Raw genomic sequence first — 14,815 nt, forward strand, 5'->3', positions numbered from 1 at the left:
TTGTTAATTCAAACAAACGTTTTCGCACAATTTTGTACATCTTCAGCTTTTAAAAATTCTAAACTATCTGTAAGATTTAAATGATCGAACAATTTAAATTTTAAATCAAACAATTAATTGTTTTGATCAAACAATTAAACAATTCAAACAAAATGATCAAACAATCTATTATATATTTAAATGCGGGTTTCACTATCTCGCCATGTTTAGGCTTTTTCAACGTATTATTTTTGCATGTTTAAGCTATAGCGTACATTGCAATGGTTAGGATTTTTTTTTTCGATTTTCCAATTTGATTTTAGTGTTTATTTTACCGAGTGTAAATTAGGCAGCCCAATATCGAATCGGGGGTTGCGAATTTGGCCTCCAATTTTGAATGCCCGAATCATTTTAGCTAACGAGATAAGACGATTTTTGAGATTTTTTCAAAAATTTTCAGAAATTTCAAATAACAAAATAATTTTTAAATTTTGAAGTTCCCAACCCTGTAGTTGGGTGCGGTCAGAGTACTCTAAGGAGTTACTAATCTTGCCACCAAATATGACCGTTCAAATCCTCGTAGTTTTCGAGATATAACGTTTTTTGTGATTTTTTCAACAATTTTCAGAAAACTGAAATTATGATTATTTTTTAAAAATCTGAAATTCCCAACCGTGTAGTTGGGTACTGTCAGAGTACTATCAAGGATCGCGAATCTTGCCTCCAAATATGACTGCTGAAATCCTTGTAGTTTTCGAGATATGATGTTTTTTGTGATTTTTTCAAAAATGTTCAGAAAATTTTAATTAATTATTTCTCAAAATTTGAAACTCTGAACCTTGTAATTGGGTGCTGGCGCAGTACTCTAAGGAGTTAAAAATCTTGCCTCCAAATACGACTGTTCAAATCATTGTACTTTTCGAGATACGACGTTTTTTGTGATTTTCCAAAAATTTTCAGAAAACTTAAATTATTATAATTCTTAAAAAATCTGAAATTCCCAAACCTGTAGCTAGGTCCTGTCAAAGTACTCTCAAGGATTGCGAATCTTGCCTCCAAATATGACAGCTCAAATCTTTGTACTCGAGATATGACGTTTTTTGTGATTTTTTTCAAAAATTTTCAGAAAACTTAAATTATTATTTTTCTGTAAAAATCTGAAATTCCCAACCCTGTCGTTGGGTACTGTCAGAGTAGTATCAAGGATCGCGAGTCTTGCCTCCAAATATGACCGTTGAAATCCTTGTTGTTTTCGAGATATGATGTTTTTTGTGAGTTTTTCAAAAATTTTCAGAAAAATTTACTTAATTATTTCTCAAAATTTGAAACTCTGAACTTTGTAGTAAGGTGCTGACGCAGTACTCTAAGCAGTTAAAAATCTTGCCTCCAAATATGACTGTTCAAATCAATCATTGTAGTTTTCGAGATATGACGTTTTTTGGGATTTTCCAAAAATTTTCAGAAAACTTAAATTATTATAATTCTTAAAAAATCTGAAATTCCCAAACCTGTAGCTAGGCCTGTCAGAGTACTCTCAAGGATTGCGAATCTTGCCTCCAAATATGACTGCTCAAATCTTTGTACTCGAGATATGACGTTTTTTGTGTTTTTTTTTCAAAAATATTCGGAAACCTTTATTATTTTTTTTCTGTAAAAATCTGAAATTCCCAAACCTGTAGCTAGGTCCTGTCAGAGTACTCTCAAGGATTGCGAATCTTGCCTCCAAATATGACTGCTCAAGTCTTTGTAGTTTTCGAGATGTGACGTTTTTTGTGATTTTTACAAAACTTTCCACATGCGACTGCTAAACGCGACTGCTCAAATGCTTTTAGTTTCCGAGATGTGACGTTTTTGATTTTTTCAAAATTTCTCAAAGAACTTATCTACAAAGAAATTCAAAAAATTTGAAACTACTAACTTGATGAAGATACAACTTTATTGTCAGCGTACACCCAGGCGTCTCAAATCTTGCCTCTTAATATGAATGCTCAAATCCTTTTAGTTTCTGAGATAAGACGTTTTTTTCAATTTTTTTTTCGGGAAACTTAGGTTTAAAAAAATTCACAAAATTTTAGATTCCTAACCTTATAGTAGGGTGCTCTCAGTGGTTGCAAATTTCTCCAGAGGCCCATTAAGTTTTCGAGATGACATTTTTTTTAAAATGGTAATTGAAGAAAAATTAAAAGTTCGAAATTACCAACCTATATGCGGTTTTTCATGAGTTGTCGAAAATTTTCGAAGCACCGAAAGTGCGTTAAACGCTAGTTTAAATTTATTTGATGTTAAAATTATAACCCTCATTTTATTATATTGTAATTAAATGTAAACCAAGAAAATATGCGTGACTTTTACTTGCTTAATAATATTAATTATCATTTTGCAATTAAAGTGTTCATTTTTAATAATCAAAAAGGGTAGATATTAAGCGGCAAGTTTCTAGATGCTAAAAATTTTGACCGAATATTTTCAAATTGTTCACTGATGCATTCATTTAGCGTTTGTATGGCCCTATGCAACCTGTGCACGGAACGTCGTATGGCCGAGGAGCCCTTTTGAATTGACCTTTCCCTAGGGGAACTCGTGTTATTGAATGAGATTTTTTTCTGCTCTTTTAGAGAAATGTCTAACATTGAGCTATCACAAGGCTCAGCTGACGAAAGACAATGCAAACAACTAGCGTTTCACGTGGACTCAGAAATTGTCGACTTGGATATAATCGCGCCTACTTTTGCTTCATTGACCTTTGAAAATGACAGCAGTTATACAGTTCTTGAAAATCAGTTCGCCCAAGCAGATGGTGTTTTGCATAATCCTTTGTCGGCATCTGTTAGCTGTACGCGAGAGGAAATTTGCGACGTCATCGAAGAAGTAATATGCTCTTCGGATGACGTTCAACTGTTTCCGCACCACTTCTCTGAATCTGTAAGTTAAGCGCTCATTTCTTTCTGGTTTGTCACATGTAACCGCATAGTTTTTTTCCGAACCTCTCTCTGATAAAAAATTGAAGCTGCATTGTTATAATACAAAAATTGAATTGTTTTGAATCTATACGGGGTCGATTTGGGACACAATATGGTACTATTATAATAGACTGGTCCGTAGAAAAGGCTACTATGATAGACAGGTCGCAATTAGGCAATTAGACTAACTTTGTATGTATTAGAAGTAGTAGTAGTAATAAAATACTTCATTCCATATGCGTGGAGTCACATTAAATGAAAATACTACTTGACAAATGAAACAAAAAGAAAAAAGACTTATGAGCGACAAAATTTACAGTGACACTTTATATAGAAGCAACAAGAGTGACAGATGTTGAAATGAGTGGTGAGATGTATTAACTTGAAATCAAAATGATGTATTATTTATGCTTTACAAAAACGAGTTAAAAAATTTATGATATGGTTTTTCATTATTATAATGTGTATATGAAGCAATTTCCTCGTTTCAAATTACTTAATGATTTCGGAATCATCAATTGGGTAAATTATTAATACTCAAAGCTTAAATTTTTTAATCTTTCCACCTTCGCATGGTAACGGGAGAGTTTTCACGAATGATTTGCTACAGAAACAAACTTTTTTTGAAAAGATACTGGGACCTGCTCCTGAATTGTCACCTTCCTATTTATTTACAATTTTTGAGATCTAGATATGTTTTCGATTAGGGAACTGAATATTTTTAGGGACCAGTTGTACCCATATGGCATATGTCAGTTTTTTATTTTCTTGCGCCTATTGACTCTTTTTCAACTTTCTGTTGGCTATGTTTTTCAGAAGGCGGTGTGTGAGATTTGTGGTAAAACATTAGATTCCATTCCGCCGGAAAATTCCTCGACTGGTCAGCATAAGCCAGCAGGTGTGATCTGCGAACCGTGTGCCAAAGATGCGTTTGGATCATCCATTTACTCATCTGATTACAATACGAACAGTGAAAAATGGGAGCTAAGTCAAGAAGAAGAGCACAGATGTGATATCTGTGGCGAGGTCTTTCTTAATCAACAGTCTCTGGGAAATCATAAAGTTAGTCTTTAATAAACTTACCCTCGTAAAAGTTACCTACGATGAATGGAAAGTTAAAAACTCATAGCAATGTACGATAAGCAGGTTCAGAAGGACTATGAAGGGGTACATTTGAATTATAGTTTAACAAATGTACCAGATTATTTAAATGCTTTTGTTTTGGTTGTAAGAGAAGCTGAATGGTATTTGTGCAAGCCTGCTAGAATTTTTATTCTCAGTGAAAAGAACAAGTGTAATTTTTTAATTAAAATTGTGATATTCTTACTAAACTGATTTTATTATTGGTAATTTATGGCATGCTCACAAAGAAAAAAGTTTAATTAATCCAACTAGTAATTTATTAACCGTAAAAAAACGGAGCGAAGACATTTATTTAAGTCGTGTTGATGTTTTCGTTTTTTTTTTCAGGAAAAGTCCTAAAAGTTGTTCATATTCAAATAAGTTTTCGTGTTTTGACTTTAATCAAATTCATGTGTAGGCAAATGAAGCTCTTCGATTACGGAAAAGAAAACGGCACATAGAAACGTGAATGCCTTTCAATTTTGAAAGTAAATTGTAATTTGAAGATTTCTCAACGGAATACATAATGAACCAATAATCTCAATTTTTTTTTAAAACAAAAAGTCTTTGTCATAAGCTTGAAAAATTAAAGAGCTTATTTTGGTATACTTTCTTGGAAATTTGAAAGCTGAAAATGTTCAAAAAATAGTCGTTTTCGGCTTTCTTGGGTTCATTGACTTTTCTCCAACTGTCTGCTGGCTATATTTTAGAGTTCTCAGCGGTCTGAAAAAAATATCTTTCGAACCAGTTTGTCTAATCGGGTTAGTTTCATCTAAAAAAGTATCAATCTTAAAAGGTTTTTGAAGTTCAAAGAACTTTAAGCTGATATAATTTTTCGTTGAAACTGTATTTGAAACTCTGAACCTTGTAGTTGGGTGCTGACGCAGTACTCTAAGGAGTTAAAAATCGTGCCTCCAAATATGACTGTTCAAATCAGTGTTCTTTTCGAGATACGACGTTTTTTTTGATTTTCCAAAAATTTTCAGAAAACTTAAATTATTATAATTCTTAAAAAATCTGAAATTCCCAAACCTGTAGCTAGGTCCTGTCAGAGTACTCTCAAGGATTACGAATCTTGCTTCCAAATATGACAGCTCAAATCTTTGTACTCGAGATATGACGTTTTTTGTGTTTTTTTTCAAAAATTTTCAGAAAACTTAAATTATTATTTTTCTGTAAAAATCTGAAATTCCCAAACCTGTAGCTAGGTCCTGTCAGAGTACTCTCAAGGATTGCGAATCTTGCCTCCAAATATGACTGCTCAAGTCTTTGTAGTTTTCGAGATGTGACGTTTTTTGTGATTTTTACAAAACTTTCCACATGCGACTGCTAAACGCGACTGCTCAAATGCTTTTAGTTTCCGAGATGTGACGTTTTTGATTTTTTCAAAATTTCTCAAAGAACTTATCTACAAAGAAATTCAAAAAATTTGAAACTACTAACTTGATGAAGATACAACTTTATTGTCAGCGTACACCCAGGCGTCTCAAATCTTGCCTCTTAATATGAATGCTCAAATCCTTTTAGTTTCTGAGATAAGACGTTTTTTTCAATTTTTTTTTCGGGAAACTTAGGTTTAAAAAAATTCACAAAATTTTAGATTCCTAACCTTATAGTAGGGTGCTCTCAGTGGTTGCAAATTTCTCCAGAGGCCCATTAAGTTTTCGAGATGACATTTTTTTAAAAATGGTAATTGAAGAAAAATTAAAAGTTCGAAATTACCAACCTATATGCGGTTTTTCATGAGTTGTCGAAAATTTTCGAAGCACCGAAAGTGCGTTAAACGCTAGTTTAAATTTATTTGATGTTAAAATTATAACCCTCATTTTATTATATTGTAATTAAATGTAAACCAAGAAAATATGCGTGACTTTTACTTGCTTAATAATATTAATTATCATTTTGCAATTAAAGTGTTCATTTTTAATAATCAAAAAGGGTAGATATTAAGCGGCAAGTTTCTAGATGCTAAAAATTTTGACCGAATATTTTCAAATTGTTCACTGATGCATTCATTTAGCGTTTGTATGGCCCTATGCAACCTGTGCACGGAACGTCGTATGGCCGAGGAGCCCTTTTGAATTGACCTTTCCCTAGGGGAACTCGTGTTATTGAATGAGATTTTTTTCTGCTCTTTTAGAGAAATGTCTAACATTGAGCTATCACAAGGCTCAGCTGACGAAAGACAATGCAAACAACTAGCGTTTCACGTGGACTCAGAAATTGTCGACTTGGATATAATCGCGCCTACTTTTGCTTCATTGACCTTTGAAAATGACAGCAGTTATACAGTTCTTGAAAATCAGTTCGCCCAAGCAGATGGTGTTTTGCATAATCCTTTGTCGGCATCTGTTAGCTGTACGCGAGAGGAAATTTGCGACGTCATCGAAGAAGTAATATGCTCTTCGGATGACGTTCAACTGTTTCCGCACCACTTCTCTGAATCTGTAAGTTAAGCGCTCATTTCTTTCTGGTTTGTCACATGTAACCGCATAGTTTTTTTCCGAACCTCTCTCTGATAAAAAATTGAAGCTGCATTGTTATAATACAAAAATTGAATTGTTTTGAATCTATACGGGGTCGATTTGGGACACAATATGGTACTATTATAATAGACTGGTCCGTAGAAAAGGCTACTATGATAGACAGGTCGCAATTAGGCAATTAGACTAACTTTGTATGTATTAGAAGTAGTAGTAGTAATAAAATACTTCATTCCATATGCGTGGAGTCACATTAAATGAAAATACTACTTGACAAATGAAACAAAAAGAAAAAAGACTTATGAGCGACAAAATTTACAGTGACACTTTATATAGAAGCAACAAGAGTGAGAGATGTTGAAATGAGTGGTGAGATGTATTAACTTGAAATCAAAATGATGTATTATTTATGCTTTACAAAAACGAGTTAAAAAATTTATGATATGGTTTTTCATTATTATAATGTGTATATGAAGCAATTTCCTCGTTTCAAATTACTTAATGATTTCGGAATCATCAATTGGGTAAATTATTAATACTCAAAGCTTAAATTTTTTAATCTTTCCACCTTCGCATGGTAACGGGAGAGTTTTCACGAATGATTTGCTACAGAAACAAACTTTTTTTGAAAAGATACTGGGACCTGCTCCTGAATTGTCACCTTCCTATTTATTTACAATTTTTGAGATCTAGATATGTTTTCGATTAGGGAACTGAATATTTTTAGGGACCAGTTGTACCCATATGGCATATGTCAGTTTTTTATTTTCTTGCGCCTATTGACTCTTTTTCAACTTTCTGTTGGCTATGTTTTTCAGAAGGCGGTGTGTGAGATTTGTGGTAAAACATTAGATTCCATTCCGCCGGAAAATTCCTCGACTGGTCAGCATAAGCCAGCAGGTGTGATCTGCGAACCGTGTGCCAAAGATGCGTTTGGATCATCCATTTACTCATCTGATTACAATACGAACAGTGAAAAATGGGAGCTAAGTCAAGAAGAAGAGCACAGATGTGATATCTGTGGCGAGGTCTTTCTTAATCAACAGTCTCTGGGAAATCATAAAGTTAGTCTTTAATAAACTTACCCTCGTAAAAGTTACCTACGATGAATGGAAAGTTAAAAACTCATAGCAATGTACGATAAGCAGGTTCAGAAGGACTATGAAGGGGTACATTTGAATTATAGTTTAACAAATGTACCAGATTATTTAAATGCTTTTGTTTTGGTTGTAAGAGAAGCTGAATGGTATTTGTGCAAGCCTGCTAGAATTTTTATTTTCAGTGAAAAGAACAAGGGTATTTTGTAATTAAAATTGTGATATTCTTACTAAACTGATTTTATTATTGGTAATTTATGGCATGCTCACAAAGAAAAAAGTTTAATTAATCCAACTAGTAATTTATTAACCGTAAAAAAACGGAGCGAAGACATTTATTTAAGTCGTGTTGATGTTTTTCGTTTTTTTTTTCAGGAAAAGTCCTAAAAGTTGTTCATATTCAAATAAGTTTTCGTGTTTTGACTTTAATCAAATTCATGTGCTCAAAGGTAGGCAAATGAAGCTCTTCGATTACGGAAAAGAAAACGGCACATAGAAACGTGAATGCCTTTCAATTTTGAAAGTAAATTGTAATTTGAAGATTTCTCAACGGAATACATAATGAACCAATAATCTCAATTTTTTTTAAAACAAAAAGTCTTTGTCATAAGCTTGAAAAATTAAAGAGCTTATTTTGGTATACCTTCTTGGAAATTTGAAAGCTAAAAATGTTCAAAAAATAGTCGTTTTCGGCTTTCTTGGGTTCATTGACTTTTCTCCAACTGTCTGCTGGCTATATTTTAGAGTTCTCAGCGGTCTGAAAAAAATATCTTTCGAACCAGTTTGTCTAATCGGGTTAGTTTCATCTAAAAAAGTATCAATCTTAAAAGGTTTTTGAAGTTCAAAGAACTTTAAGCTGATATAATTTTTCTTTGAAACTAAATTGAAATTAAAAAGGAAGAAGGCTGTTTAAAGCAATTTCCCAATTAAACTAAAATATGGCAGATATCATGAAGCTTGCCGAGTAGATTAGATCTGACTTTAGACTTTGGTTTCTTCTCCTTTAGCTTGTAATACGGGCAATCGGCTGTTTTGGCTTTATTAACATTCGGTGGTTTTGTTTTGCTGTCGTGCAATTTATCTTGGTTTCTGAGTGTGCGCCCTCCGTAGGGGAAGGTTTTCAATGATTTAACGTGTTTTCGTTTTGTATGGATTTTCAGTCATTTCATGGACTTGCACTCCTTACCACAGACAGAGCATTGTCATTTTTATTTCCGGCTTGGTTTGTATCGTTACATGATATCTTAGTTTTCGTCGTTACAGTTAAAGTTCGTCCTTTTTGATCCTCATACTGTGTTACGCTTGGGATTTGCAAGCGTTATTAAATGCTCTGTCCGTTCCTTCATTATCCTTTTCGATTCTTATCTGTTCACCGCTTCTTCTCTGCACATGTCTCCAATCCAATCCCGCCTCTGTAAGTAGTTTTTTTTCCAGTATTCAACGTCTTTTTTCCTATCGGTTTTGGAAGTGACTACAGCTAATATTTCTAATATTTTTTCCAATTTTCCATCGTAAGGATTTGATTACCATCTCGTGTGTTATGTCGTACATGTTAATTTGTTTCGGTTGCATCTCTTTTAAAGGGGCTCCTTTTTTTTACACAGATGTGTCGATAGCAACGGTCAATTCATGGTTGAAAATTTCTAATTCCTTCATCGTACCACATGCGAGCCGCCGCATCAAATAGTAACTCACTTTCGAAACATGCAGCAATTGCTGTCGCTTGCTGTTTCTTCCAGCACGTTTTTGCGGTTTGAATGTCCGCTTTGGATCCAACTGCCAAGAAAATTTAAATTGTCCGATGATTTTTTAAAAATACCATAACATCTGTATCGTCATTATTTTGCGTTCTTATTTTGCTCCTTCGTTTATGTCCGTGATGTCCCTAGCAACTTTCCCTGGCTCTTTTCCAGTTCCCCCTTTCAAATTCAATTTTGAAAAGTATATTTAACATTGTCGTAATGCAATGAAATTTGGCGTGCTGAACAAATCGACAATTTTGAACAGATTTGTTCTTCATACTTTACAGCGTAACATCGCGCATTTAGTTATTACGGCTAAATGCGCGATGTTACGCTGTAAAGTATGATTACTTAATGTAATGCTGTAATGTTACGCTGTTACGCATTTAGCCGTAATAACACGTAAATCATACATAAAACTCGGTATTTTGAAAGGGGGGAACTGGAAACGAGCCCTTTCCCTCATACACGACCGACCACTTACTGCAAGTGCAGAGAGTTTTTTTGCATGCCCCGCAAAAGCTGATCGGACCCGGGTTCCGTTCAACATCTCCAGCTCTCATTAACACGCAGATCAGGAAGACTGGCTTTCTTGACCTGACGGTTACAAACCCGTATTGCCACTGTCGAGTGTGTCGAACTCTGAAAGGTTCTCGCCTTCTGAATTTTTTTGGAGAGATGTTGTTGTTGTTGTTGTTGCCTAGGTGCCCGTAGTTTGGCCCTCCTCTTGTCCGTCATTTATGGCTTCTTCTGTGTCGAGTTGCAGGAAAGCAGCTGCCTCGATCGGGTTTTCCCAGAGTGCGTGGGGGGTGAGTGTAGTCGGGTTTGCGCTGCACCTGAATAGGTTTCTGAGTTGCACTGTGGGCATGTTTCTGGGGTTGATTCGTCTAGTCTGTGTAGGTAGCTCTGTAGGAATGGGGAGTAACCGCTCCGCAACTGGGCAAGGGTCCGTCTGGTATCTCTCGGCAGTCGTAATTCATCCTTGCTCAGTTTGGGGGCTGGTTCGTCGAGCACTTTGTTGTTGTCCCGGTTGTCTAGGGCGTCTTTGACCTCATTTGTGTGCACTTTTTTAAGGAGCCCTCTGTAGTCCTCTTCGGTAACGTGCGTGTCGTCGTCTTCTTCTGAATCGGATGTTTCGAGGAGTGCAGTGACGTACCTCTCGTACCTGCTGAAGAGCGTTTCCTTCATGTTTCTGGGCGGTTCCGGTCGGTCTAGCAGCCTGTTGCCAGGGTGTCCTTCGAGATGATGGGCTAGCTGGTGCTGGACTGCTTTCATACGGATATGCCGCCTGACAGGTAGGATTTTCGTCTCGTCGTGCAGGTGCTGGATAGCGGTCATCGTGGTGCATCCTGTGGCCACTCTTAGGGCTGAGTTTTGGACTTTCTGCAGTGTTTCTACGTGGGTCTGTGCAGCGATCGGAGTCCAGACTGGTGATGCGTACTCTAAGATGGGCCTGATGAAGGCTTGGTAGGCTACTATAAGGGTTTCCTTGCTCTGTCCCCAGGTAGTTATTGCCAGCGCTTTCAGGACATTCACTCTGCTCCTTCCTCTAGCTGCGGCTAGTTTGCAGTGTGGGCCGAATTTCAGGGCTGTGTCGAAGGTGACGCCTAGTATTTTCGGTGTTTTCGCCAGAATGAGGGCTTTCTCGTTGATCTTCACGTCTGGTGTGATTTTGTGTTCTTTGGTGCTGGGCGTGAAGAGCGTGACGGAACATTTCGGTGTTGAAACCTCCAAATCTCGAGAGTCTAGAAAATTGCAGAGCGTCGTCAGGTAGCTGTTGATGTCTTTGCTTAGTGTCTCTATGTCGGTCCCAAGGGCGAAAACTGAAGTCGTCGGCATAGGATACTAAGAAAATTGTCGGTGGAGGCATTGGAGCATCTGCCACGTAGAAATTGAACAGCGTAGGAGCCACAACCGATCCTTGTGGAACTCCAAATCTGACAATACGACTGCTTGACAGCGTGTCTCTGAACAGTGTGCGGGCCTGTCTACCGTGCAGGTACGTGGCTAACCAGCGTACAAGTGCTCCTGGAAGCGTGGACTCGTTAATCAGCTTGAGGAGGGTAGCGTGACACACAGTATCGAAAGCTTTCGAGAGGTCTAATGCAACGAGAACAGTACGGGCAGCGGGTTTTCGTTGATTGAAGCCGTCTGCGATTGCAGTTGATAGCTCATTGAGCGCTGTGACTGTTGAGTGTCGCGGTCTGAAGCCGTGTTGATGTTCTGCCGTCTTGAGGTGTTTCTGGAGTATCGGGAGAAGGCACTTCTCGAGTATCTTGACTGCGGGGCAAAGAAGTGATATCGGCCGGTACGAGGCACTCTCGTTGGCGGGTTTTCCTGGCTTCAGTAGTGGAATAATGATAGAAGTCTTCCAGATGGCGGGTATTTGACTTTTTGAAATCGACAGGTTGAACGTGCTCGTCAGATGTTCTATGGCTTTGGGTCCCAGGTGTTTAAGATGGATCATTGTGATGCCATCTGGGCCTGTGGCTTTCGAGTTTTTCGCTTTCTTCAGTGCCTTGATCACCTGGGTTGTGGTGATTGTCGGATGGTCTTCGAGGGACCTGTTTTGGATACTCTTGGTGATGGTCCTGTAGGCTTGCGACGTCGTGTGGGGCCTCGGGGTGGTGAACTGCTTGCTGAATCTGTGTGCCAGGTCTTTTGCGGAGGTGAACGTCTTCTTCCTCTTTTTCCCCTTGAACTTGATAGGCTGGTTTCTCCGCTGTTTGCTCGTCTTGTTGTCCAGCGCTTTTATCGTCCTCCAAAGTTTTGCTGCGTCGGTCCGGTGGTCGAAATTGCTGACGAACTCCCTCCATTTGGCTGTTTTGCTCTGTCGGATGGCCATCTGAATGCGGTTGTTCAGAATCTCGATCTCCGGTGAAGTCGGGTCATGAGAACGGATGTTGTCACGTTCGATGATCCATCTGGAAGCTGACTCCGGAAGTTGGGGTATCACATCCTTGCGACGGCCAGAAGGGATGTGATGTTTGGATGCTGTATTGATGGCGTCTCTCAGGAGGCGTTCGCCAGAGTACACATCCGGGATCTGGGGTTCGCCCAATCCCAACTCCCCCCCCCCCCTAGTTTGACTTCTGCAGCTCACGCCAGGCGCGCCAATTAAGGCCTTATCTGGTCTGTTTATACTCCTGGACGAGTGTATGATGGTTTCCATTTCGGCTGAGAAAGCTTCCCAGTCGGCCTTGGCGAGATTGGTGTAGGTTTTCTTGACTGATCTAACTGGTGTCGTCGCGGAGCTCATTGCCAGTTTGATGGTGATTGGCAAGTGGTCAGAGCTGAGGGATGTCTCAGTGCTCCATTCTGCTGAGGTTAGCAGAGACATTGAGGCTAAAGAGACGTCCGGTGACGTCGGCTGGTTGTTAGATGGGAGCCTAGTGGGAGTGTTTTCATTGAGAACTCCGTAGTCAGAAAACTTGATTTCCCCTGCTAACTTGTTGCCTCGAGTGTCGACTAGTGGTGAGTGCCAAAGGGGGTCGTGCGCATTGGCATCTCCTAGTACGAGGGTATTGTCTGTTTTCAGAAGCGGCTCTATAGAGGCGCTGTACCCTTCGGGGCATGAGCTAGTGGGTGGGATGTAGTAATTTATGACCCTGAACGAGGTGTTATTGTGGTCTACTTTGATACCCATGCACTCCATAGTCCCATCTTGTGGTAGTTGAATTGGGGTGTACACAATGTCTTCGTGGATGAGGAAGGCCAAGCCGCCTCCTTCTCTGTTGGCTGGTCTGTCTTGACGAAGTACTGTGTGCGAACCAAAGTTAGGGTCTCTGCTTTTAGCAGTGAGTTTGGTTTCTTGTATAGCAGCGAGTTTGATATCGTGTGCATTGAGGTATGCTGCAATTTCCGGTGTTTTGCCCCCAATGCCGTTGCAGTTCAGTTGTAGGGTGTTCAGGGTAGGCATGGGTGTCGTGGGTGTTGGCGTTGACCGGAGATGCTGGAGTTTCTGGTGTGCAGGTGATGCATGTCCAGTCAAATACCACTTCGGAACTGTCTGTAAAGGGTGTGCATGGGAAGTGCGCGTGCTTCCGACAAGATGAGCATTTGACGCTTCCTTTCTTGTTGAGGGGCTTGGCGCAGTTGCAGCACTTTTGCCTTTTAGGCGGTCCCGGGTTGCTTTCATTACCAGCTCGGATGAGAAGAACACGGAGCAGGGTTGCTGGCCTGTGCTGCTCCGTCCACAAAAACACGGACTGGGGATGGACCTCTCTTCGTGCACGAAGGAGGGTTTTTTGTCCGGCGGGTTTTGAGGTCCGCTGAACGGCCATTTGCAGCAACTGTCAGCTGGTGTTGGTTCCACCACGAAAAGGCGGCCTTGTTGGAGAGATGCCTGGGTTGGCTGCACCCTCGCCGCTCTGTCGTTCATCGGGAGATTGTGCTTTTTGATGTTTCCATCTTAAAATGGATACATTTTCTGATAAACCCTGTCCATGTTTAACCGCACAGCCGGAGCGCGCGCTCCCGCTTGTGCCTCTTGAACATGTAGTTCACATGGTGGGGTCTGTCCATGAACATATGAACCTCTTATTGAGAATTTGGTTTAATTTTAGAATATTCATCGTCTTCCTTCAAACAGCTCCATACATTGTAAAACATGTCTTGTGCACTTCGCAACTGAAACGCACCTGAAAGAACACGAAAAAGTACACGAATGTGAGAAGCCCTTCGCTTGTCGAATTTGCAACGAGAGTTTCGCCACCACATCTGAACTAACAGTTCACGCAGCCAAACATGAACAGTATCAGTGTAAGATCTGCAACATGATGTTCCCATCAAGTGCTCAATGTACAGACCACGTGAATAGAGTTCACATGATGGGTCTGTCTGTAGATGACGTGTTCTTCTCAAACCCGAACTCGAAGCAGCAACGGGGGAAGAAATCGTCGAATCGCACGTGTAATTTGTGCAATCGAACCTTCACAACAGCAGCCAGTTTTCAAGTACATGTCAAGTTGCACGAAAATGAGACTTCTTTCACATGTCCAGTGTGTCTTCGCCAATTCAAATTGGAAGTAAGTTTTGATAATATATATCTTGCCATTGCCAACATCCGGCCTTTTTATCTGATAGATTTCCCATATTGTGCTCTCTTTCACTCCCGGTGCTATCTTGGTTTCATGCTTCAGTTGTTGTTTTGCTATAATAGTCTACTTGATTGCTTCAAAAAGCTTAAAAGTTAGAAAGGACAGTTTATCATTTTTCACGAAATGATCATTGTCATTCAGCTTGATCATTGTTTCACGAAATCGTTTATTAATTTGAAAACAAAAAGTGAAAATTTATTCTGTGTTCATGAAATTTTTCCAGCTTTCTGTTGATTACCAGTGGAAGAAATCGCTTTTTTCTTTGTTTTTTCACTATGTTAATTAGCAGGTTACGAATTTCCTTTTCAGGTGATCCTAGAGTTTTGACTTCTT

At 38.9% G+C, this 14,815-nt stretch overlaps 2 protein-coding genes across 2 annotated transcripts in view; both read left to right on the top strand.

Annotated features, from left to right (window-relative positions):
* Positions 1-2,597: 2,597 nt before the first annotated feature.
* Positions 2,598-4,047, top strand: LOC134851841 (uncharacterized). The gene is made up of 2 exons (XM_063868107.1): positions 2,598-2,901; positions 3,756-4,047. The coding sequence occupies exons 1-2, from the start codon at positions 2,599-2,601 to the stop codon at positions 4,011-4,013; spliced, it is 561 nt and encodes a 186-aa protein (XP_063724177.1). The 5' UTR covers position 2,598; the 3' UTR covers positions 4,014-4,047.
* A 2,157-nt stretch (positions 4,048-6,204) lies between these two features.
* LOC134850999 (zinc finger protein ZFP2-like) overlaps positions 6,205-14,815 on the top strand; it is a 30,479-nt gene continuing 21,868 nt past the window's right edge. Inside the window, exons 1-3 of the mRNA XM_063866868.1 lie at positions 6,205-6,508; positions 7,363-7,608; positions 13,949-14,410. Coding sequence (XP_063722938.1) covers positions 6,206-6,508; positions 7,363-7,608; positions 13,949-14,410 — 1,011 coding nt within the window. The 5' untranslated portion in view covers position 6,205. The remainder of the gene's footprint in view (positions 6,509-7,362; positions 7,609-13,948; positions 14,411-14,815) is intronic.

The sequence above is a fragment of the Symsagittifera roscoffensis genome, chromosome 7 (assembly GCF_963678635.1).
Source record: "Symsagittifera roscoffensis chromosome 7, txSymRosc1.1, whole genome shotgun sequence".
Lineage (NCBI taxonomy): Eukaryota > Metazoa > Xenacoelomorpha > Acoela > Convolutidae > Symsagittifera > Symsagittifera roscoffensis.

Bases quoted from the DNA above. Each gene is read 5' to 3' on its own strand.
- LOC134851841 (XM_063868107.1), top strand. From the start codon at position 2,599: ATGTCTAACATTGAGCTATCACAAGGCTCAGCTGACGAAAGACAATGC. The intron at 2,902-3,755 runs GTAAGTTAAGCG...TATGTTTTTCAG, and splicing joins CGCACCACTTCTCTGAATCT to AAGGCGGTGTGTGAGATTTG.